This window comes from Thunnus albacares, chromosome 7, assembly GCF_914725855.1.
Source record: "Thunnus albacares chromosome 7, fThuAlb1.1, whole genome shotgun sequence".
Classification (NCBI taxonomy): domain Eukaryota; kingdom Metazoa; phylum Chordata; class Actinopteri; order Scombriformes; family Scombridae; genus Thunnus; species Thunnus albacares.
The window spans coordinates 29,647,382-29,673,972 of NC_058112.1; the positions used below are offsets into that span (position 1 = coordinate 29,647,382).

Here is a 26,591-nt window from a genome sequence, read left to right on the forward strand (position 1 = left end):
ACACACTCACATACTCTCATGTCAACACTGTCCCCCCCCCCCCCCACCCTGCCTCACCCTCAGGCCAGCCAGCCTGGTCCCACCCCCCCTCTGCTGAATGCTTATCTGTCCTCTATGTGTTAATCCAGGAGGATTGTGGTGTTGTGTTGTCGCCATGCTCTGGACTGGGGATCACCCTGATTGCTCTGAATGCTCAGCATCCCTCTGTTCTGCCTGCTGTGTTTCTGCTTCGCTGTCACTCACTGTCCCCTGGCCTACTTTTTGTGTCTCTGTGTGTTATTTCCAGGGCCTGGTGTCTAAACAAAGGACGGTGTTGTTTATAGGTTGCCCTTAAATAGGCAGGATGCTAGGCCTGCCGCATCAACAAATGAGATGCAAAAGTGCAGGACTGCAGGCAGACTGGCCTGTTAATAAGACAAACATTTTACAGAGGCAGAGCTGCTCTCGACTAGTAAAATCTAAATTTTACTAGTTGAGTTAAAGTCAAATATAAGAGCCAGTGATTTTAGGGCTACATGGTGATGTAATATTAGATTGAAGACCAGCAAGGAAGTCAGGCAGTAAAAGTGGAGGAAGCTGAGCTCAATCTCTTACTTGCAGAAAATGCAACGAAGCCAGTTAGCTAGGTTAGCTAGGTTAGCTAGGCTAGCTAGCATAGCTGATAATACAATTCAAAGAACTTTTCCATTTTAGTGCAATTCATAAATGTTTTAAAAACTACATTGCAGTTTATTTATGTTATTTATAGTGTATGTTGAGTACAATTCATTTAATTTTTCTGAGGTTTGACAATTTGAAAAGCTGTGCTCTGAAAACTTTGGTTCTTTGGCCCTGCCCACTGTGTTTCTGCTTCCAGTTCCCTCCATGGATGATAACTGGACATGATGCAACTAATCAGCCTTACTGCCAAGTTGCCCCAATGGGCCATGTAGTGCTGCAACAGAATCATAAGCATTTTCTTCACAGACCAAAACTATAAAAGAGACATCTGTAAAACTGTTGACAGGAGAACTCCAACCACAAACATACAAGGTCATTTGTTAGTTTGTGTATTATGCTGTTTAAAATCATTAAGGTTGCATATTTGTTAAACTTTCCCAGAGCCTAGAAAAGCTATTTTTATATGTGTGATGTCATCTCTGTATAAAGTCCTGAGTCCCGGTTGAAGCCAAGGAAAGAGACACTAATGCGCATGTGCCAGTGGGTTTTACAACACAGAGGCAAAAGCAGGAGGAGAAAAAAAAAAGTTTTTTGGCACATGCGCTGAATGAACACTATCTTTAGTATCCAGCTCTCATTATAGATGCATAGTTCTTTCACAATTCTTGAATTTCTATCTGCAGGGTATACATGCACTACAGGTGTGGTATGCCACTTGAGTATATCCATTTTTGAAGACTTTATACTCTACTTTACTACATTTCAGAGAGAAATATAGTATTAATTATTAAATTTTTACTTCAGTGCATGTTTCCCTCTAATAGATGTATCTGACAGTTGTAGTTGTGTTATTTTGTAGTTGGAATTTAATGAGATATTATGTGAACTTACAACATGAGATACTGTATATGTTTACTGAGTAAAACTCAAAAAATATCCACTTTTTAGGAACTCTGAAATCAGACATGTCAGAGTTTTAGAGAACTCTCTCCAACTATATGTGATACACACACACCCGTGCACAAGCATATATGTTTACTCTCTGTCACATGCACTTTACACACCCTTCCACCCACACATTTTAAGAAAAACTTAAACCTGACATCACATGTAAAACAGGAATAACCTCTGCCTACCCTACACACACACACTTACATACATGACTGCATCCCACAGTCTTATAATTTCCCATGTTTACACACATCATGTGTGTTGCTCAGGGGTCACAGTGTCAGGTCAGTGCCCCGTCCTCGCCCGAGGAAGATGTCTCGCTGTTGTGGTTCCTGTTTAGACATCTGAAGACCTGCAGGTATTCTAACAATGTTGGCTGGTTACTGTGTTCAGAGCATGAAACAGCCAGAGAGCAATAAATCCAAAAAGCTAAAAAAAAAAACAAAAAAAAAAAAAACCCAAATTTATGGTAAATCAACTCAACAGGTAGAACAGTGTGTGCAACCATTGAAGGCCTTTATAGTTACAAAGTGCTGTGAAAATAAACTTTTGGGTGTTTCTTTCACAACCCAAGACCTGGGAGGAACTTTTAACACCTTTTCTGCACAATATTTCAAATGCACAAATGGTTACATTTTCCAAAACATAATCTGTGTCAGAAATAGACTGTCTCAACTACATTCACCACTTTTTGAAAACATTAGTGCTTAAGTTGTAAAAGAAAATTGCCTGCAGGTAGGGCTTCACTAATTACGCTTAATCACATGCTGATGGTTTGGTGTATTCGGCTGGACGCCTGGGCCTCCATGGCTTATGGAGACCAGTACGCTGCACAATAGTGTCAGTCATCACTGAGCTCTTGAAATGTTCTGGGGAAGTGACTTTGAGCTTGTTGTGTCTCCTCTGCCCCACACTGCGCTGCTTTCCATACGGGGCGGGGTGGCGCTCAGTCCGGCGCACAGAGCGGAGCGCACCATCACCAGCTGCTCTCCCCGCACCGTCTGACCCGTCTGACTGGAAAACATGGGTCTGGAAAACGAGAAATCGGACACTAGTATAATTATGGACGAAGACGAGTTTAACAGATCGATAGAACCCATTCTGTCGAAGAAGGGGAAGGTGTACTCAGCGCCGCCGGACAGAGATCCAAACGATATCAACGCGCACTTGAAGGTAAAGTCTTTGTGTGGAATGAATCTTTAAAAGTGACACTACAGAAGGTCGCGGCTGTCAAGTAGAATAATCTACAGTTCACAACTAATGTGACCGTATTGTTTCCATGTAACAAACTGTGAGATCAGCACCGCGAATACCTGGAAGTAGCCGCCTGCGCGTTAATCCATCATCTCCAAACACATTGCTACCAGTGTTACTAACTCTTTGAAGCTCATTGTGCGCCCCTAACTTGTGTGATCCCCCCCCCCCCCCCCCCCCCCACACACACAGGTTGGCTTCGAAGATGTCATCGCGGAGCCCCTCTCCTCTCACAGCTTCGACAGAGTGTGGATAGGAAGCCACGCCGTGTTTGAGCTGATCAAATTCATCTTTTACCGCCTGCTGACCACGCTGCTGGCGGTGCCCATGGCTTTCATCCTCGGACTGGTCTTCGGGGTGCTCAGTTGCATCCATATCTGGTAGGGAGAAGTTCTGCTCGACCTACAGGTTTTCTGTATGGTGATGTTTGCAGTCTGGCATATCTGGCACTGTGCCAAATGTAACCCTTATGAGAAACATGTGTATGTTTCAGAAAGTAGCACATCACATTAGGTGTCATAGAAGCATTAGAGTGAATCCATGAGGCATAAAACTAATCTAAAGTTTTATAAAGATGACCAATAAAATATGAGTTCCAGTAAATATATATGTAGGTGTAGTAATGCTACCAAAAGATACTGAAAAAAGTGCTGCAAACAGGCTATAAATTCCAATATAAACATTATATTAGTATTATAGTGATATGAAATTATATAAAACACTATTAAAGTATGATAATTCTAGTTAAAACTTTGTATTCAGTCCCCCTGTGGGAACATTAAAGAAACATTATGGGATTCCTCAGGGGCCGCTGTTACTTGCCTATATATTTGTTCTGACTCATAAGGCAAACATTGACACAAGTTATTTATACAGTTAACGTCACACGCGGTGCAATATTGAAAGATTTCGTCTGGGTTTTGTTTTTGTACCTTTATTTGGATGATTATGTCATGCTTATGCCAGCCATTTGCTCGTGCAAGGAGTCGAACCAGGTGCTTCCAGGTTTTAGAGAAAAAAATCAGGCAATTCATGCATGCATACGTTGTCAACCGCAACCCAAAGGGTCCATTTATTAACACTTGATGAAACAACATTTTACGCAAAGAAGTAAGCACTCTATGGAAAGTTGGAAGGAATGTCGAGTTCCACTGGTAGTGGAAAAAAAAAAAAAAAAAAAAACGCCTCATTGCCCCTTTGCCAGATTGCTGACATTCTCGCAGCAATAGAGGCCTATTTTCAGACCACAGTGGGACATTCTTCTGATGCAGATATAGGCTGTAGAGTTACTTTCGCATGACCTTTAACCTAGGTGAGGTCACAAGCTCGGGATGATTCCTTCAACCACGATGTTGAAGAAGGAAGTCACCGCGGGTATTCATCAATAGAGGACTGAGCGGTGACGCCGAGCTGGTCAATACATCTGGAATGTCAGGAAGGGAGACCGCACAGAGGGGTGCTACTTCAAAAGGAGAATACAGCTTTCACGACACACCTTCTCACTGTATGTAATACAATGGAGTGAAGTTCTGACGCTGTAAGATTACAATATGTTGCAGTTCTTTATAGAGGCATACAAACTACTTTACAGATAAGTAAATAAGGGTGGGTGATAGGGATACCAAGTACCAGACATAAATTTAAATCGTGGATATTGGAACATAAACATATAGGTGTCAAAAATCATATAAAACACTATCTGGAGAATGTTTTTAAAATAGGGTTTATGCCTTTAATAACAATATAATCTTTGCTGAGGTTTGTTCTAATGTCTAAATTATTGTTAAGATGTGTTTTGTAAGCCATTCTGCAGAAATATCAGGAGTATCAACACAGATACAGATGTATAGAAATAGCTTTAAATCCCAGATATGTGACAAGAATGGAGAAGAAAAAGTCAGACTCACAGCACCTTGAGAACAGATGTTATGCATATTCAATTATGTGTCCCTAGAATTAATATGGAAGACCAAAAAGACCGTCTTTGATAATAAATTTATAGCCACAGATAGTACACACTTATATTGTCACATTTTTGGATGCAAGGACAGAATGTTGGCCTAGTAGCTGTGGATTGAACTCCGAACTGTATTCATCAGCAGCATCCTTGAGCTAAGACCTGAACCTGCAGGACAACAGTCTCAATACTGTATGAACCGATAAACCAGCGAAACGTTGGAACATTTAGTACAATTTGGTTAAATTCCAAGATAGAAGTGATAGAAAAGTTTTCAGTTTGAATTGCCACAATAAAAGCTTTATTTACAGCTAATTTAACCCCCTGAAAGTCTCAATCCTTCTCAGAGAGATCTTGCTAGGAATTGAAGTGTGATTTGTACAAACAACCCCTTAAAATTAAAGACTTCATGGCTACAAGGAGAGTCTGACCTCTGATTGCCAGCAGTTCCTCATGCTTAGAGAACCAGGCAGAATAAAGGAAGTCTGGGCTGATATTCAATAACATTTTATGGTGTGACAACACTTTGGTTAAGGTTTGGTTGGGTTTAGGCACAAACATGACTTAATGAGGGTTAGGAAAAGAGCACGGTTTGGGCTACAATAAGTAATGGTCATGGTTACATTAACAATCATGTGGTTAAGTTTAGGGAACAATCTTGGTCATGATTTAAAGCAACCAACTCACCATATCCAACTTGTTTGTTTAACCAAGACCTAGTAAAACATTAGTCTCATGTAACCAATCATCTTCTCTGTCAGTATAACTTATCAGTGACTGTTCTTAAATGACCTTCTGACCTTCCAGGTTGGTGATGCCCGTAGTCCAGAGCCTCTTGATGCTGTTACCGTCGGTCCAGGTGGTGTGGAGGAGCCTGACAGACATGTTCATAACGCCACTCTTCTACAGCATGGGAAAGAGCCTGTCCTCCATTCAAGTAAAAACCACAGAGAACTGATGCAGACACCTCTCTGTCCCCGAGGAGGAAGAAATGTAGGACAAACTGGATCCAAAGGAAAAAGGGGGTGAATGATACTTGTAGGGGGAATATGTGAGCTCTTTATAAAGTAAAACATAAAGTCCTGCAGAATCCTGTACAAAGGATTTACAACTGTAAGATTAAGATTTTATCAAAATGGTGCCGTTAGTTTATAAGACATCTTGGTCTCAATACAGGTCATTTGGTTGAAAAGTGGACATGTTTGCATGTCAACAAGTTAAATATAACTGTTGTTTCACCTTAATTTAAATGAATATATTTCAATGTGTAGTCAGGAACTGATACATATTGAAATATAGTCATCTACATGCTGTTAAAATACCAGATGTCTAAAAAAAACCTCACTTTTCAATCAAATTCAGACCCATTTTCACCTAAATGCTGAGACATCATTTGACCCATGCATAGGTTTTTATGATTATAAGAACATAAATGGTCAATGATAAACATTTTTACTGTGTGGGACTTTATGAAGAGCTCATGTGCACCACCCAAAATGGAGTTGTTTTGCTGATTGTGACCAAAAAAAAAAAATTCTTGTCATTCCATTACTTCATACTGAGAGAGAGACGGAGTGTAACATTGTTGTCAAAGGCAAATATACTGCTGAGTTGCTGAGAGATGTAATATTTCTGCTTTTTTATATATATGTTGTATATATTGCAGATAATTCAGCTAGAAGTTGAATGAAATGAACCGAATCAGAGTTCTGCTAGAGAGACGTTTATAAGGATTATTAAATGCTAAGATGCAGCTTGTTGCTTATTTTATCTGCTGTGTTGATCTCAGTGCGTTGACGATAGGCTACTACCAGGCGATCGCTTTGGTAAGAATCTAATATAAATAAACTTAATATAGACTTAAAGATATTATTGAACATGGATTGGATATCATCAGAGGAGTGGCTGTCTAATTTATTATTTATATGCAATGACCAATTCTTTGTTTGGCAGCCATTTTTGGCATAATCTGACTTAAGAGGACTTCACTCGAGTAACTTCTGAGTGACGAAGGACACGTTTTGTACTGTGTTCGGTTGAAGCCTCGGTCGACCTGAGATTCCGGTACATGCTTATTTAATTGTTAAAGAAGTGCTTGTTGTTGGACGCCGCAATGCTGCTACAGTAGTTAGAAGGCTTTTTGATTTTCATTTACTTCCAGAGACAAACTTGCAGAAAAAATCAGACTTTTGCCCTTTTTTGCTGTGGCGTAGATAGAGTTGAGTTTCAAGTACAAGCCTGCGCAATTTCCTCTTGCTAACAGCTGTACAATCTGAACTTTAAATTTAGAGAGAAAGAGTGCCACAGTAACTGAGCTGACTGCCAGAAAATGATGAAAAATACCTGTGTTTCCTAAAGCTCAAGATGACATCCTCACATGTCTTCTTCTGTCCTAACCAACAGTCTACTCAACTCAACACTAAGATATTCAGTCGACTATCATAGACGACATCAAAACAGATGCTGATTCATTTAATAATCGGCAACTAATGGATTAATCGACTAATCGTTCCAGCTCTAGTTTTGGCCAGTTGGTTGCAGAGGAACTCCACAACAAGCTGATAAACACACATCTCTGACATATTAAAGCTTTCCCAGATAGCATATAAAGATGGGCCACTTCAGGCAATGATGCAGCGCTGCAAAATGGATCTGAGCCTGAAACAGCACAACATGTAAAATAGCAAATATGGCTGAAAAATCCCAGATCAAATGTGGGCCTTTTTTGGTAAAGATGTGGTGCTTTCACTGGATGTGGACCAGTTCTGCTTTATCTGGTTTGTTCTTGGTTGATATACGGCGTTGCTACGGCTTGCTTGTGGTCTAACTCTGGGAAACAGGAGCGGACTGCCCAAGTGCCATCACTCCACACGATACATGGGCCAGATCTGGGCCACAGCAAAATTGCTATCTGCAAACATCCAACGAGACACAGAGCAACACTGGCAGTCATTCGGACATGTGTTTCTGTGGTCCTTTTTACTCATGAGAACCATATCTGGCTATTAAGCTACTAGATGTTCCACTTTTGTTAGAATAAATTTGCTAACTTTGTCTGTCAGCTGTTCGGTGCTGGGCAGGTAGCGTACAGTGGGTTGATCTGCTACACTTTGAAACACGGCTGAGCAGAGAAACAGGACTGAAACATAGAGTGAGCATGCCATAAAACCAAAACTAATTAAGAAATGTTGATTAGTTGAACTTAAACCTTACAGCCAAGACTGGTGACAGCCTAATCGCCATAAAAAAAAGATAGAACCGCCAATTAAGAGACAGGTAAAAATGAACACTACTAAAATACACATCCACGATACAGATATATGAACTGCCTGTTTATTGAAGTCTGCAGTTCGTAGGGGATTTTCGCCACCGATTTCTAAACAGCAGTTTAGACACTGTATGATGTGATATTTGGATTCTAGCTGACAACTGAAGCTCGGTAGTCCCGTCAGAGCGTTTTTAATCCTCGCATGGATGTCAGACTGCTGACAAGCTGCCAGCCAACATGCTTGTGTTCAGTTTTTCAGCTCTAAGAGGAAATTGAAGGTAGGGTTGCGCAATAGTGGAAGACACAGGTGTGTTGTTGCTAAAGCCTCTTCTCTCCCCTCCACAGCATGTAGCACTAACTAACCTCAGCTCAGCCGTTTAACTTTTTAAGTTATTTTTTTCCAAAGGTTGCGTATTTATTTTGGACAAAAATGTCATCACCTAACATTCATTAGTCAGTTAAAGTGTTTTCATTGGTTTTTAGCTGTTGCTTCACTCAGACTATTGATATACTCATTTTAGGATGAACCTCTATTACCATAACAAGCCAAATGTGTTTTTTCATGATCAAAATAAAAACAGTTGTACTCAAGGTAATTTTTCTGCATGTGTGGTTTTTTTCTTTCTGTCACAGGAGATCAGTGTGTTTGGAATATGCAGCTGAGTGCCAGAAAGGTCTCATAAATCTCTTTGCTGAGATTGCATAAGACACTTTCCTATACAGAGATGAGCTATGGGTCCATGGAACATGACCTGAGGCTTCGCTGTTAGACCTGCAGGCCTGCACAGCATCGCTACCTGTTCGAGTCCCCTTACATAGAATATATTCGTTCATACAGGCGTATTTGCATATTTCTATATCAGTGATGTTCTGTACTCTATGTGTGAACAGTGCTGTGATACCGTTTCTACTGATACTATTACTACAGCTGCTTAAATGTCCTTAAGCAAATCCATGCTAATTATCTTTAGCGGTATAACAGTACAGAAGTCTTTTGTTCTCTGAGCTGAGCATCTCAGACACACCTTCTTTTTGTTTTTATCTGTCTTTTTTAAATGATGAATAGACCCAGCTACAGTTCTCACCTTTACTTTGACCATCATCTATAACATACAGTCCACAAGTGAGGAGGACGTGCTGCCTGAGAGGGTCAATTCAGGGTACCAAGTCCTTCACCCAGTATGCAAAACAGATATGTTCCGTGTTTTCCTTTTTTTTTTCTTTTTTTTTTTTCCAGTGTCATGTTGTGCAGCAATGGAATTGGCCAGTCACAACCCACTTTGAAATAAAACAGCATGTTGTTTTTCCAATACAAGTTAATTGAACACATTGACTTCACTTTTTTAACCTTTTATTTGTTCAGGGAAGTTTCACTGAGGGTTGGTTTGGGGCCTTGCTCAAGGGCAGCTCAGACCCAACCCAGATTTATCCTTATGATTCTTATGGTGACTTCTCTAACCTTTAGGCAGAGACTGCGTCAATGTCGACACGTAGGGTAAAATATTCTGCTAGGAGCCCTGACCTTTGACATAAAGCCATTTAAAAATAATAAGTGATTATAGTGTAGTAAAGTTAATATGATAATAAATGTAAATAATGTGCAGCTACTTTTACTACAACTGTTACTTTATTCCTCATATTTCCTCCGATGCTCCCACTAATATTGTTGCTAATACTATTAACAAACTATTCTGTCACTGCTCTGACACATTTGCATGTTTTTGATAATCTAATCATAAACTTAAACCGCCTGAGCATGAAGTCCCGCAGATCTCATCCTGCGATGCAACCACAGTTCACCCCTCGTGTTGTCATGCTCTGGTGCTGGTGGAGGCCTCAGGAAAACTCACATGTTGACAACACTTTTTACATGCCGGTGCCTGATGGATCCTAAACTCCAAAAGTCATGTCTGCTTGCAATCATCATGCACAGGGCAATGAACTTTGACACCAAATTATTATGGAATCTATACGGTGCAAACAGCATATTTCTAGTATACTGTGCAATATGGTTACAGATATATAGAAGATAGTATGCAAAGATTTTAGCCTCAGGTCAAAAAGTGCTGATGTAATCTGTTCAGAAGCATAACATCTGTATGTGAGGCAGGTGTTCGTTTGGTTATTTTTGATCTGTTTTCAATGCCACACCCAATAAAGTAAAGAGTCACCGTGTTCACCCTTGTTTGACTGGTACTTCAAAACAAGCAGAAGCAGCAAATACAAGCCAATAAAATACGAACAGTTGAACGCAAACAATAAAAGTCTTTAACCCTTTAATATTCTCTATTTGGTGTGTGTTTGTTTATATAGAAAGCAGAAGAAAGACATGTACAAAGGTTTTGGCTGATGCCTTCTTCAGTGTGCAGGTTCAATAAGTCATTTGAAACAAAAACTGTCATGAAATAGTGAAAATAGAACAGATTTCAAAAGAAAATGTGTGGCAACACTGACTCAGAGATATTAAAGAACAATGTCACTATGATATATAATATATAATAATCCATTAATAAAAACATCTTTTGGGTTAGCAAGGTTAAGAAAAAATTATCTGACACTTAAGTTTAAGAAAAACTGACTTTGACCACTAAACTTTTGTAAAATCTCAGTGCATCTGGACCCCAATATGTCCAAAAAATGACAACAACAAAATCGTTTTATTAATGATTTACAGTATTAACATTTATTTTATAACTGCAGACTTTATGGCTTATTAAAAGGTTCATGAAAGGTTGTGAGCATTTATAAACAGATTACAAACATTTATAACTGCATTATTACCAAATACATGATTGAACATCAGCAACACAACCTGTCAACCCACAAGTTGTTCTTATTATTTGATGTATAAAGCATTAGGAAATTATAAATAAAGCCATCAGATATACAATATATACCACAGGACATCTAAGAATCAATGACAGAATGCAAGGAGTAACTCCTCATTGAACTGTGATGATCACTGAACCTGCTCAGTGCGCACGAGGAAGGCAAAGGTGGGACCTCAGTGCATGTTACTCTTCTGCATTAAATTAAAAAAAAATGCAAATGAGAAACTCTACAAGGCCTGAAAACAACTTTTTTTTTTTTTTTTTTTTTTTTGAGTGACGCTGTTTTATTTGACGGTCACTCCCATCAGACACACCTACAAATTGCTCCTATTACACCTACTGTTTGAAAACAGCAGAGTGTGCCAGCTGGTATTACTCCAAGGTGAGCCGATACAAAGAATGTAAACAGACCTGAGTGACCAGCATGGGTTCCCAACCTTGCAAAGCGGAAAACAACAGTTTGAGTGTTGCTAAACTCAGGTTCTTTAAAGCGTTGAAATATTATTAGAAACTTATTTTTCTGGGTGGTAGATGAAGCAACAGATGAGAGGATTCTGTATTTGCTGAAATACCTAAATGATTGGTTCTGACAACTTCTCTATTTTCTTATTTATACATGACTTATGATTTGTGGCATATCATTCTTGATCTCCTCTATCCATCATAAGCACTTGAAACGGACTACCCCAGGGTATGGCAAGTATCCACACCTTGCCATTCCCAATTAACGCCCACATTTAACTGAACAAAAGGGTTTCTATACTCTGCCTTAATCCCCAAATAAAGTAATTCCACGCCAGTTACAACACCCCTTTAGCTTGAGATCACGTCAGTCTCTCCTCCAGCAGTGCAGGTTGCACTGTGGCTCTCCTGTCTCTGCTCACAGGTGACTCCGGAGCTGTGAAAACGCGCAGCGTGGGATCCGAGGAATCACCGAAGGTTTCCCTCACAGCTCTGGCATTAAATTCCGGTCACGCTCGGCGAAAAGGGCAGGAATTGTATCACTATAAGTCCCCGAGAAGAGCCCCGGTCCTCTCAGTTTCCCTCCACGCCTCCCACTCGGCTTTCTATATTGTCTACCTTGTCTGTTTCACTCCGCTTATCTCTTCAAACTTGAGGACAGCATGACAGGAGGACTGAAGGACGGCGAAACAGAAGAGGTACAGTATGGCTCTCCTCTACCGCTGGCACTATTTTTAGCTGAAAGTTTTTTATCTGACGCACATTTTTTCCTCATCCGGGAGCTGATTAAACTCGCTCATAATTCATATCACTGAAGAACATTTGGGTTTATTTAACGCCATTTCACAATCACAATCATTATCTTTTCCTGGCACCTAGTCATGAACGCTTCTCCCACACCAGCTGAGTGAATGTGAAGGACCATTCAGTATGCATTAGCATGTAGGGGTGAGATTTAACCAGCTCAAACTGTTACTGACAAAGTAACCGATTACTTTGTTTACTTTGTTTTGAGTTGAAATTTTCGTGCGTAAAAGCCGGAGAGCAAACCCATAAACTTTCTCTAATGTAAGATTTCAGTTGTAAATCATGCACATACTTTAACATTATCTAATTAAGCCATATGGTTGTTAGTTTAAACCAAAATATGCTTGTTATGTTCACGGAGAACAGAGTAAGTCTGTAGGAACCAAATAGGTCTTTACGCACTGACTTTTGGAGCTATGGACATGGAAACCTGCCACATTTTTTACATGTTTCACTTAAATTTCAACATATATTCACAATGCTGGTTGTAAATATAGTTGATAATCCCTACTTCTTAAAAGATGTCAAAAATATATACAGAAAAAGACTCTTACAGGGAGCATTATTTTATGTTTGGGATATGCGCTTTTACGCATTTCTTGAAAATGCTGTCATGCTCACAGGCACTTGTTGAATCAACTGTATCACATTATGTTGAACTTCTCACTGGGTGGTGAGGACCCCTTGCGGATGGACTGAGGGGTGTGGTGCTTCATTTTCTATTCATTTAAACCCATCCCTGTTTGTGGGGCAGGCTGGTAACTCGCAGCTCCAGTCTCTCTCCCTCTCAGCGCACTGCACACACTATCCCTCCTCCTCTTCACTCTCTTTTTCTTCTGCCTCCTCTGGATCCTGACAGGAATTTCTGCATTCGCCGTTCATCCGAAAACAAGGGAACATATACAAACCCAACAACAAAGACATGGACAACGACAGTCTGAACGAGAAGACGATGGAGGATGTCCACACCAAAGAGATCGACCTGGTCAACCGGGACCCCAAACGCATAAATGAAGACGTTGTCAAGGTGAGTCAAACCTGGAGGGCTGTTTGTTAACTTTTAAACTCAAACTTTAGGTTAAACCTGCATCTGTTGTGAGATTTCTCTCTACTCTCCTGTCAAGCTGAAACTAGAACTTCACCTTAAATACCTGATGCAGAGTGTGCACTGTGTTTCTGCTCAGTGGAGCCGCCTGATAATCCCAGTAAACTGAAATAAATTTATGGTGACTGTGCTGGAGGGTAGGAGCTGTCAAACTGGCGTTATGCGCGGCTGTGAGTGAGTGAGTGAGTGAGAGGCGCACGGCGGTTCCTCTGCGCACTGTATTGCGCGCAGTGGTTCCAGCCGTGTCCCCCCTTCAGTGACTTTCCCCTATTAGGGAAATGCTTCTCAGCTCATTGAGGCGATACAATGGAGAGCTATCGTATACGTAAATATCTGTGCGTCTGATTTGAGCGATGGACATGAATACTTGAACATCCTCACAGAGGAAACATTACGAATTTCCTGTTGTTGGAACACACATTTCCCCACCGTCTTTATTGCACACGCCTTTCTGTTGGGAAAGTAGAATTCTTTCCATAAGAAAGAAGTCTGTCCGCGTAAATACCGAGTGTTTATTTTTTGAAAGGAGTTAGCAGAGGGAGACGGTTTGTAGCAGCAGAGGAGTGGTGCGCTTGAAGCCACCTGACGCGTCTGCATGGTAGTGGGGGAGCCCGGCCGCGCTGTTCTCCAGCTGGGGCAGGTTTTTCCATCAGAGTGGGGTCAAACAGCTCGCTGCGTGGAACAGGAGGGGTCAGCTCTTTGAAATGCCTGAACTCTGCCTTGTTAAAACAGGGAAACACCCAAGTAGCTGGTTAAGTCTGAAGGGATATCCCTCACCACTCCCCATCCCTCCTCCCTCCTTTCCTCCCATTCTACACTTCTCCTTACTCCCTCCCTTCATGCTTGCAGTTGCGTCAGTGGAGCAAATGTCCATGTGTTCTTCATTGGCTGCATCAGCTCTCAAATTATAATTGACATTTTGGAAAGATCCTCCTCAATAAACGGCTTCTTAGTAGTTCAGTTGATTCTTGTCATGTTTTGATCAAAAATACAAATAAACAAAATAAAGTAAACAGTGCATGCAATGAATACTCTTAAAAACAGTAATATATGTACATACTGAAAGTAAGAGTGAGATAAATTACATGTGAAATGTGAGTTTTGTCACATGCAACATGTCCAGAAATCACATTTAACTATAGCTGAATGTATCACAGGTGAGATGCTGTTTAACATGAGATGTCTTATATTTTACATACCAGATATCTGCAAATCATGTGCATTTATCATGTGAATTTATCCCTAATGTGCCAATATGTGTGAAGCGGTTCTCCACGTGTGATAAAAACGTTAAATATACTTCACATGTCACACATTTACATAGGTTTGTAAGGGAAAGAAGGTCAATTTAGTGTAAAAATAAAGAAAACGCAAAGCATGTCTTGCTTATGACCAGCAGATATAGTGTTTAGACTCATTCTTCTTCCAGTTCTGCCACATGTCTGTTTTACCAAGGAGAGTTTGAAGAAGCTCCTTTCTTTGAAGAGAAGGAAAGACCTGGATTTTAGGGGTAAATTTGGGGGAAAAGGTCGCCCTTTTGGACTTTTCCAGTTGTCTGTGTCTGTCTCTACTTCGTCTATCACTCTATTCTCTCTCTCTCTCACTGTCTGTCTCTCTCCCTTCTCCTCCACTGTGACAGTGAGTCAGACTCTCCGTCCAGTCTCAGAATAGAATACAGCTTTATGATTGTCCTGCCCCTCTCTAATCAACTCAGCAGACGGCTGGTGAAATTATCTGAGGTCACATGTGCGTACACTGTAAAAATTAAAACCTCTGTGATGAGCCGTCAAGAGGCTGAGAAACTTCTTTTGTAATTCTGAGCTACTTGTACTTATAATTCAAAAACAACTCCAGCTTACTATTACACTTTTTACACATTTATTCAACAGCTATAGCCACTTACTTGCTGTTACTTTACAGATTAAGATCAAACATGTATAATGAGCATATAATTTACACTGTAAATTAAACTACAGAATAGCACATAAGATCACTGTCAGTCAATTTTGGCATCAAAATGCAACTTGCATTACAATGCATCATTAATGATAATCCAATATTTATTATATTCAGTGTAAAGACTGTTAGGGGCCACATAATAAGCACTTTTGATAATCTAAGTACATCTTTGTGATAATATTTACGTACATTTACATGAAATTTTAAATGCTGAGCTTGTAATGGAGTGTTTTTACAGTATAGGTATATAGGTATACAGTATATATTACATTGTGGTAGGATTTGAATACTTCATCCACCACTGTTGGTAACTATACTGTTAAGAAAAGCAGACATTTCCTTAAGAAATCCCCTCATACAGGCTTAACAAACCCTGACAGCATTTCAAGCCACCTGTGACACATGTGGAGAACATTTTTTTTGGTTTATTTTCCATCGTGAGGAACCCAAAGGTGCTAAGTGTCTCCCTATGGATCTGAGAATAAACTCTGATGAGCCTGTACTTTTTACAGTGTGCTGTATACTGCATTTCCAAGGTGCTGTGAGGTCAATGTAACAGTTATGCCAAGTGGAAGCGTGTGTTTGGTGTGCCCCAATGAAAAGCACAAGCAGGGAATCCCCTCCAGCAACCCTCCCCCCAAAACCAACACACACACACACACTCACTACTCACACTTAAATGTGTATAGCGTGCATTCAGGCGTTCTGTATGTAGCGCACACACACACACGCACACACACAACGGTGCATTCTTGTAATCCAAGGTATACACGCTGTTCTCCTGTAGCTGCTACAGCTGGTCTCAATCACCTGGCCACATCAAACAAGTTCCATTACTGACATGCATGTGGAGTTTACCCTGCAAAGGGAGTTTTTTTTTCCTCCAGTGAAGTTGTGGGTCTTTATATAGCAGAGAGGAGAGGAAGGGCTCCAGCCCGGCAGTCAGAGGAGTGAAAATGCCCCCACTGGAGGAAATTTTTGAGAGGGAGTTGTGAGAAGTTTGAGCTCCGGCAGTAGAAACAAAAGGATCGGAACTATAAAGCCTATGTTTGGTTGGCTGTTCATCATATTTTTACTTGACCACATCCTTCTGGGATATTTTTTTTTTGTGATTATAGATTATTTTCATCGTTGTGTGGAAATCTCATACCTCTAGTCGTTATCATTTCTGTAATTTTTTATCACAACTGAAGGCTTACACACTGCTCTGTGCGATGACGCATCTGGTGCTCATGCAAATCTTCAAACTCAGTGCAATGGGATTTGTTTCCATGCAAATGTCATGTAAATTTAAAACAAGACAATACCGATACTGCAAAAATATATACAGAAGGTGTGTTGCATCACAAAAAATAATTAAAGGGTTTTTTACAGATTTGTTTAAACTTTTAAACTATGATATAATTGGCTGGCATCTTTTGTTAACGTCAAAAGAGGAATGAATCAAAAAAGCAACTACTTTGGAGTAAAAACAATCCTCGGTCCATGTCTGTCAGTGACAAATGACTGCTGCCAATCATCCTAATCTGTCTCCTGAACCAAACCAAACATTTCCCCTGACTACCAAAGCCCTCCAACCAACAAAAGAGTCCATTAACGTGGCACACTCTGACCTCCTCCTGGGACCTGCTTTGCCTATTCAAGCATGGTGCAGCCTGAAGATAGAGCTCTGGAAATAGCACATTGCCTTATTTACTCAATACTACTGTTGCCTTGCCAACTGGTCACATGCTGACCCCGAGACTCCATTGTTTCATATCAAACCTCTGACGGGACCACAGAGGATCCTCACTCATGTCTCAGCACAACTGCTGTGCTGCTGCAGTAAAAGGACAAGACGTTTCAGTATCCTGCTCTAAATGCTTTTTGTAATGTGAATGCTCACTTTGTTGATTTTCTCCAATAACGGTTGAAGTTAGAGGACACAGTTTGCAATTTTTGACTTATTTGACATCATGTTGGAGTAAATGGAAATTTCTGTGTGATTTATTCCTCACAATCTTGCCAAAATCCAAATTAACAACAGAGGATTTTAACAGAATAACAACCTCTTCTTAAGGAAGCATAAAATCACACTGTTGAAATTGTAAGATGATGATTTTTTTTAATACAGACTGTTAATAAAGCACCACATATCAGGTAATGATGATGATTTTCTTCATGTTACCTACAGAGCAGCATTTTAGAAAACTAAAAAACCTGGAAAGTAAAGCACACCAAACAGCTTCACTTTATGAAGTAAAAAATCTCCACCGTCCTGCTGTGGCTGTGTTTGTGCCTCTCTGCAGAAGGCTCTCATTTAGTCTCAATCAAAGTTCTGGAAACTGGCGCAGAGTTGGTCCACTTTAAAATTTGTAGCTGTGGAAAAATTAAATGGACGCCGCACTGGTTTTGTGGCTGCAGTCAGATTTATATTATAAGGCTGTAGTGAGCTCCACCAGTGCTGTGAGGGAGGCTTTATGCAGCCTGCTTGGAGTAAAAGAATTGGACTCACAAGCTGCTGTTTCAAGGCAAAAAAAAAATTTAAAAAAATCTCTACTGGGATACTTGAGGATCTGTGTTCCAAAATAAGATGTCCAGGACATGACATTCACTCTTACATAATGAATAACAGCAATAAATTAAACCCTAAAATGTGTTTTATACTCTGTATTCACCATACTTTAGAGATTTTGAATTGTGAACGTTGGAATTATATAGCGTATATTATATATTTGTAGTGTAGTGTTTTATACATGCAATTCATGAGTCATCAACTACTTTTTCTATGCAACTGAGGTTTTAAAGTTTTATTTTCTTAGAACAAGTGATACAAATTCAAATCCTTCACGTGTTTTCTAAAATCTTTTAACTGTTTTCTAGAGTTGTCTTTTTTTTCTTGTTCAAGATATAGACACAGATATTTTCTTTATTTTTTTAAAGCATTAGTTCAACATTTTGGGAACTATGCTTAGCCATTTCCTTGCCAAGATCAGAGAATCAATACCACTCTTAAATCTTAAAGCTGGAGTTGGGAGAAGGTAAACTTAGCTTAGCATAAAGACTGGAACTAAAGCTTACTTATTAACACGTTATCAGCGTTTCCTGTCATCTAAACAAAAAACGAAATGTAAACACGACAAGTTGTGGTTTTATGGGGGGAAGTCACTATACCCAGCCAACAAATAGTCCAATGTAAAGGTGCTGGTCAGCAAATTTTGCTACCTTTAGACAGAGCCAGGCTAGCTGCTTCCCCCTGTTTCAAGTCTTTATGCTAAGCTATGCTAACTATCTGCTAGTTCCAGCTTCTTATTTAACAGACAGATATGAGAGATCCTCTGATCTAACTCTTTGCAAGAAAGCAAATCTCCAAATGTCAAACTTTTCTTTAACAGATGAAGAGTTTTGCAGTCTTCAATTCTGATAATTATCTCTATTCAAACATGGTTTCAGAGAACAAAAATATGACACCATGTTCAGTTTGAAAACTGAAATCAACAATGGTAAAAATAAGCCATAATGTCTTTTTGTCTGATGTCAGCAAGCGGTTTGTGTAAGTGGGCGTCACATCCTCCAGGCAGTGGACAGTATCTAAGGACGAAGCACTTTTCCATTTCACTGTCAGTGTGACACTGGATAATATCTGCATGACTTATAGATATTACCCCATTACCCCTCAGTAACTCAACTGGTCTGTTAGACAAGACACAGTCTCCAAGTACTTGTAAAATAAATATTGAAACTGTGCTCATAAGCCGGTGTAGAACATGAGAGGGACGGTCTGCATTGTGTTTACAGTGTGCAAGTTGCCACCAGTCGGGTCACGGACAGTTGCACAGATCGTCCCATTTAAAGGCCCAAGAAATGTGTTTACAGTGAGTAGAAGCACAATGTCCTGGCTAACCTTAATGGGAGGTGGAGGAAAAGAAGGAGGGTCCCACATATCCCTTGTCATAGGGAATGTTGATATGGATGTTAAAGGGGAAAGATGATAAACCTTGAGTATCTGTAAGTTTATTCCTGTTTATTCCACACCAAACCAGAAATGTGAAACACATCCATTGCTCTGCACCACAAGATTTTTTCCAGAGAAAGACACATTGAGTGTATAGAATAGCAGATGTAAAAGCTTCTAGGACCAAGCAGCCAACGTTCTGACAATGTTTTATTGGCTACATCCTGTCCATCTGTGGCCAACATTTCTACCTCAAAATAGTTGAAATTTCGTTTGTCCATTTTAATCCAGATTTAGCCTCAAATATGATCTCTTTTATACATTTATCTATCAGCAAATCATCTTTACATGCAGCCTCAAGTACTCAAGAACTAACACCTTAAAAAGTCTCCAGTATTTCTGATGAACTGTAATCTATCTATCTATCTATTTAGTGGTGTGAAGACTAAAATCTTCACGTTGATTTGCAAGAAGCAAAGCAGATGCCAGAGATAGTGTGTGAAGCAATCAGTATTTTGGGTGGGGCAGATGTCGGCGGTTAGACTGTACCAGTCACTGCGAGGGGAAATGTAAATCTTGTAAGGAATCCCCCCCACCCTCTTCTCCATCTCTGCAAACTGACGCATCAACAGGGAGTGAAGTAGCTGATTTATGTGGAAATAATGAGTTCAGATTCTAAAGACTGCAAAGTTTTCATTTGCGCCATATCGGGCCTCTTATGAAATACTATTGACGAGTTATGAAGTGAATGTTGGGGTACTGGCTGTCTCTGTTTACTGGAACAGTACAAGTTGCTTTTAGTGAGTGGTAGTTACTAGTGTTTTTTTTTACCCCTAGTGCGTAGACTGTATATAAAGACAGACGTAGCGATGTGTGACATCACCCATTGGTTTGCATTGTAACCTGTTTGAAGTCCAGAGTGGATGCTTATCATTGACGCAATCTTTTCTGTTTAGAGTCAGAACCTTCCTAATAAGGAGTGCCTCAGACCACAGATAACGTTAGCTTACTGGGAACACACACACACACACTCAGCAGACATCAAAACCACTTCAATCTTCAAATCTCGTCTTCAAATCTTATTAACAGAGCAATAATTTCCAAAATGGCCACCAGCACACTTATTAGAGGGCCTGAATTTAGACTTTTTTTCCAGAACTGGCACTCTTTGAAGAAAATGATTGACTTCTAGAGAGAAGTTGAGGCTTTTTGAATGGGAGTCAGTTTGTGTCAGCATCCAGTGAACGTCTGTTGCATTGTACTTTAAGGTACTTCCACATTGGTTTCAGTCTCAAGCCATGGTAGTTGCTACTTGCTATATACAGTGTTATCAATCCATGGTAGTTTCAGTTGAACACAACAAGGTTTTAAGATATCCATCTAGTTCTGCTGCCACCCAAAGTTAATGTGGGTAAACGAAATTTCATTTGTCCTCTTCAAAGCGTTTAAAAATTACATTTGATCAACTCAATGGAAAATACATTGTGGTAATTCAGCCAGAGAACTAAAGTCAGGCTTGCATTAGCAAATTGGCAACAGCTGTTAAATTCATTCTTCCAGGTCATTTATCAGCTTCTTGGCTATCAGCTGACTAGTAGCATCCAATCAAATTCATACAAGCGTAGAGAATAGCCATTAAAACCTGACCCATTACTGACGCTATCACTCTGCTGATTCACACAGACTCCTCCTCGTGTTTTTGGTTTTGCTAACCCTAGATTTGATGTTTATGTATGTTGGTTAAGGGGTAATTAGTCCTCTCAGCAGACTCCCAGTTGCTGCTTGAATTTTTTTTTAGAGCTGCCTAAAAGAGAAGAGCCTTTTTTTGCCAAATCTAACTATAACCTTTGCCGTAAATGCCACTCTTTTTGTCAACAATTCATTTGTTTATTCATTCCATTGAACAATGATACTGTTGGCTCTATAATACATAAATCTGGACCTGAAAGAGGTGTTTTTGCCAACATTTTCTTACTCTTATTCTGCCTTCCTTCTCAGGTGGACTTTGAGGACGTTATCGCCGAGCCTGCAGGGACCTACAGCTTCGACGGCGTGTGGAAAGCGAGCTTCACCACCTTCACCGTCACCAAGTACTGGTGCTACCGGCTGCTGACGGCGCTGATCGGCATCCCCCTGGCGCTGGTCTGGGGAATCTTCTTTGCCATCCTGTCCTTCGTGCACATCTGGGCTGTGGTGCCGTGCGTCAAGAGCTACCTGATCGAGATCCAGTGCGTCAGTCGCGTCTACTCCATCTGCGTGCACACCTTCTGCGACCCGCTGTTCGAGGCCGTGGGCAAATGCCTCAGCAGCATCCGAATGCGCATAACCAAGGAGATGTAATGTCCAAAAAGAGGAAGAGGAGGATTAACGGAAAGAGGGGAGGGAGGATTGTAGGGCTGGAGCAACACAGATGGAGGGAAAAGTCAGAACAGAAAAAAAAAGAAGAAGAAGAAGAAAAAAAAGACCTCTGGGAAATGAGAGGTGAGACGTTTCCGGAGTTGGGCGGGGGATGTTTGGAGATGAGGGGGTGTGGTCACACAGCACCTGGTCCCGCCTCTTTCTACCAGCTGTTTTTTTCTCTCCAGTACTGGTGTAACCAAACAGGGCACAGGAAATCAAAGGGTCGCTCTATGGGGGTGGGGAGGGGGGGTTGTTGTTTTGTTTGTGTTCTAGATTTTTTTATTCTTCACTGTTAATTTTCTCTAGCAAGCAACCGAGCTCCAAACTAGTTTTTTTTGTTAGTTTTGCCACATGATGTAAATTCCTTCCATTTTTACCGTTTCTGTGGATAGCTTATCACTTTATTGATTCATGTGAAGGGAGGATGTCAGGGTGTATCACTGTCTTCTCTCGCGCTTGTTTGTGTTTGTTTTTGGAGCCGCTGGGCCGGGCCGGATGGTTGGATGTCAGCGTTGGCCAGGTCAAAGCAGATGAGCGCTGCCAAATTCCATCTGACTCAGCAAAAACAAAACAACCCCCAATCCGCACCACACAGCCACGCCCTCCCTCTGCCCCCCCTGACCTCCAACCCCCAAAATCAACCTCCCAGTCCCCCCCCCCCCCACCCCCACCCCCACCACCCCTCCGCCTGGCTTTCCAGCAGTCTGACACACTGAACCTGCCCTTTTTCCTGCATGCCACCTGCGTCGCCTTGCCAGCAACTCGCCGTCCGCCACCGTCACGCCCGCCATGCTGCCTGCTGAGGCAGAAATGATCCGCACCTCTGCATCTCAGCTCACTTGCTCTCTGCATCAGCTTCCCTACTTTGCCTCCACCTCGAAAAAAAAAAAACATTTTTCAGAGCAGGTTTCATCACAATCATCCTCATGAGCACATGAGTGTGTGACAGAGAATGTTAGCATCTGGATTTCACTTTTTTATTTTTGTTTTTTTTTCTTCAGAGCAACGTATGCCTGTCCTTTATCAGTGAGGCTTAAGGCTTTTAAATGCACACATCATAGTTCCATGTGCTTTTTTTCTACAGTATAAATATGAAGAACTTGAGGGGTTAATTTCAATGCCATTGTTTTGATGTCCTATATGTACTGTATGGGTGTTTATGCAGAAGATAAGCCCTGATAAAACTTAAGCTATGGCCTCATTCCAGTGCACTAATCTATGGGAAAGTATTGTTAGTGAATAGCACTAATGTAAATCTCCTTTCTATATAACTCATCTGCAAAAGGTAGTAGAGTACTAACATTTACTTTTGCACACTTTGCACTTAGAGCGTGCAGTTACGAGCTTGTGTGGAAGTTTTTCTTATGCACTGTGGTACTTACACAGGTTAATGCATTGGAATAAAGACAATATGAGGTGGAATGTGTGATTTTTATTTTTGTTATCTGGTCATAATTTTGCACCCTCCCCCTGTTTTTGTCTTTTGTTTTCTTGATTCTCCCCTGATGAGTTTGTTCCGCTTCCCCAACTTTTTGACTGTGGACACAATGCTGAAAAGCATCAAGCTGACACCTCCCACCCCAGAGATGGGTGAAGGGATGGATGGATGAGGGGGGGGAGGGGGGGGTTTCTGTGATGGGCTGGGGTGGGGAGGGTTATGTTTTATCAAGACACTTAAGCACGCTTTGACTCCGTCACCTTCAGTCTACCTGCTGTCTTCTCACAGGGATGGTAATATCATAGCACCTGTTTCTTGAATTGAGTTTTTTAAGCTCTAAAGGTGATATTTTTATAAGAAATTATTATTTTTTCCTTCCTTGCTTTTACTGTACAATACCACGCTGTGCACATTAAAATTTAATATAATCCAGTGTGCATTTGTTTATGTTTTTTTAACCCACGCTGTAAGTGATCATTAGCATGTGTGTCTCCATCATGAAATCAGATATTAACTGTGGATTTTTTTGTTCTTTTTTTACTTGTGATGATGAGTCATAGCGGACATAATTGGGTAATGATTCACAGTAGATACTGGTTTCATTCATCTGTGCTGCAGGAACCAGCCAGCTGAAGCTACTTGTGGAAAAAACACATAACATAACATAACATAAGAATGAAGCTGGAGCACAGCGGCTGAAAGATCATTCCCAGCAGCAGTGCCCTCCAAACCTTCACTAGCATTTATATGAGTCAGTGACAGTAAGGCCTAATGCCTGCAGGGTTGCTCATAGCATTTTTTTTTCCAACCCTGGCACAGCATTTCCATGGTTACATGAGAAACAAATAAAAACGTTGGGCAATGCTCATGAGACTGATTTCAAGTCTCTTGACTGTATTCAAGTTAATTTACACCAAAAACAGGCACATAAATACACAGCCTGAGACAAGCGTTCACTGTAAACTGTATTGTTCAACAGTAACATGTTGAGAATGAAGTCAAGTCGACTTAACAGTGGTTCATTGTTTATCATCAAGGGTGATTTTTAAAGATAAAGTGGATACAGTAGAAAAAGGGTACAGACGAGCTGTTTAATGCTGCCTCCAGGTAGTAACCTAGCTACAGTTTACGCTTCCCATATACAGTATCAGTCAAGAGTTTGAACACACCTTCTCTTTCCCTTGAATGAAAAAGTTTGTCCAACAGGTTATGTATTTTCATAACATTTGAGTCACAGAGGCCAAAAGTATGTAGACACCCAGACATTACGCATATATTCATTCGATGAGCGTTTCATTCCAAAACAGCTGCAAAACCAGCTTTCACTCTTCTAGTTTCAGGCTTTTTACCAGATATTGGAGCCTGGCTACTGGGCTCTGTGCAGACCAGTCAAGTTCTTCCGCACCAAACTGGGATAGACTTTCCTTTATGGACCTGGCTGTGCACTGCGGTATTGTCATGTTGAAACAGGAAACAGACAAAGTTGGAAGCACTATTGTCTAAAAATATCATTGTATGCTGTAGCATTAAGATTTCCCTTAAGTGAAACTAACCCAAACCATAAAAAAAACAGCCCTGGACTAAAAGTACACAGAAGTATATGGAATGTCCACATACTTTTGGCTGTTTAGTGTAAGAATTTCCAAAATCCTCACAGACTTCTCAGTCAGTCTGGATGAAAAATATTCCATCTGCTGCACAATAAAAAGACTTGTCTCTCAAGATGCAATTTTATCTCTCAATCTGAGCAAAGCCAGTAGCCAAAGTGACATATCTTGCTCAGTTTACAAAACTGAAGGTTTTATTATAGTGTACATTTGTATATATTAATAATTTTAGGCTAATTTTTCTTTAATTGTACAAAGCAGGTGAGGAGATACAGCCCCCTTTCTTCCTCTTTAATGTGCAAGGGATAGAATATTTTTTATCCAGATGGGCCAAAGTTTTTAACAGTGGAAATATCTTAAAACTATGATAAACAACATGAATGCTGGGCCTGAAGATAGCCTATCCAGCGTTATGTAAGCGAATAATATAGACAAATTTCAACATGGTAATACTAAATCACAAATAAGATGCTGGGAGAATGGAAAGACAGAAAGCAAAAGGAAAAACTGATGAAAGAAAGAAGGAAAAACAGCTTGTGGAATCTTCTGAACACCCAAAAAATATCAAACTAAAAGTGGCTTTTGTACAGACAGACACGACCTCAACAGTCTGCACTCAGACACTCAGACAGCTCCAGCTGGACCACAACAGAGACACAACTGAGAGCTACTGGGCAAGCTGCAGTTAAAGGTCCTAAACAGAGTAAAACCTGTTCATTGTTGCTCCAGAGGGGGAAATTTCCAATGACTTGCAGTGCAGGACCAAATTGGACATAACGGAAGGATGAGAGAGCACAGGGATGGTCCTGTTACTTCCATGCAGACGACAGGATTGGACAGTGGCTAATGGCAGTGACCTGATACAACCAGGGTGAGAAGTTACCAGCAACTGCTATAGTAGCTTAGTACTTCTCTGTGCGGCGGTAAGTTTGTCTTTTGTGTTAGATATCTCATTCTTTTGGATATATTTCTCTTACTTTAAAGGCAGCACTTCTTTCCATTCAGTTTCCAGTCATCAACATTGGTGACAAATATTGATGCAGACTTTATGTACACTAGGACGGACACAACTCAAGCACGTTTCAAGAATCTGTTAATTGATTTTTATACCATACAAAAAATGAATGGAAATCAATGGATGCCTGCAACACAAGAAAAATACATCCAAAACTCTAAAAACTGCACAGAATGCAGAATGCAAATTTGTGTGATACTTTAGGTGAATAATTTGAGTTTGTGGTGGTTCAGTTGTCCGTATTGTCTCTTCCCAGAATGAAACTCTGGCATATAATCTTGTTCTGTAGTGAGTTTGCATGATGTGGGTGTCTCAAAACAGCACAAAGACATGCATGTCAGGTGGATTCAAGGCTCTAAACAACAAAATGATGGGAATGGGAGTGTCGTGGATATCTGTGCTGAGCCTGAGGGAGGGGTGGACACCTGTCCTAGCAGGGAAAGACTCCAGCCTCCTGTGAATAAGAATGGAAATGAGATGCTGGGAAAAATATTTAATTTAGTACTGGGCAGTGTCTCTGCTTTCCTGGTACAGCTAAAGTCAAGCAGTATTACTATAAAAAGTCGTTTGTCTTTACTTGATTTTTGAGACGCTCACCTTAGTTTTTATAGTGCAACAGCACCCTCTAGTGGGCTGAATTGAGAAATGCATATATACGATATGGCCAAAAGTATGTGGACAGCCATTGTTTAATAGCCTATTTCTAAACCATAAGTATCAATCTGCTGCTATAACAGTCTCCACTCCTCTGGAAAATCTTTATACAAGATTTTGGAAGCTGGCCGCAGGGATTTGCTCCCATTCAGCCACAAGAGCATTAGTGAGGTCCAACACTGATGATGAGGCGATAAGGTCTGGCTCACAGTCCATGTTCCAGTTCATCTCAAAAGTGATAGATGGAGTTTAGGTCAGGGTTCTGTGCAGACCAGTCAAATTCTTCTAC

At 40.6% G+C, this 26,591-nt stretch overlaps 2 protein-coding genes across 2 annotated transcripts; both read left to right on the forward strand.

Annotated features, from left to right (window-relative positions):
- The first annotated feature begins 2,554 nt into the window (after positions 1–2,554).
- cav2 (caveolin 2) lies at positions 2,555–8,686 on the forward strand. The gene is made up of 3 exons (XM_044357245.1): positions 2,555–2,784; positions 3,058–3,245; positions 5,630–8,686. The coding sequence occupies exons 1-3, from the start codon at positions 2,635–2,637 to the stop codon at positions 5,778–5,780; spliced, it is 489 nt and encodes a 162-aa protein (XP_044213180.1). The 5' UTR covers positions 2,555–2,634; the 3' UTR covers positions 5,781–8,686.
- Positions 8,687–11,736: 3,050 nt separating this feature from the next.
- Positions 11,737–23,458, forward strand: cav1 (caveolin 1). The gene is made up of 3 exons (XM_044357178.1): positions 11,737–12,081; positions 13,050–13,217; positions 21,187–23,458. The coding sequence occupies exons 1-3, from the start codon at positions 12,046–12,048 to the stop codon at positions 21,526–21,528; spliced, it is 546 nt and encodes a 181-aa protein (XP_044213113.1). The 5' UTR covers positions 11,737–12,045; the 3' UTR covers positions 21,529–23,458.
- The last annotated feature ends 3,133 nt before the right edge of the window (positions 23,459–26,591 follow it).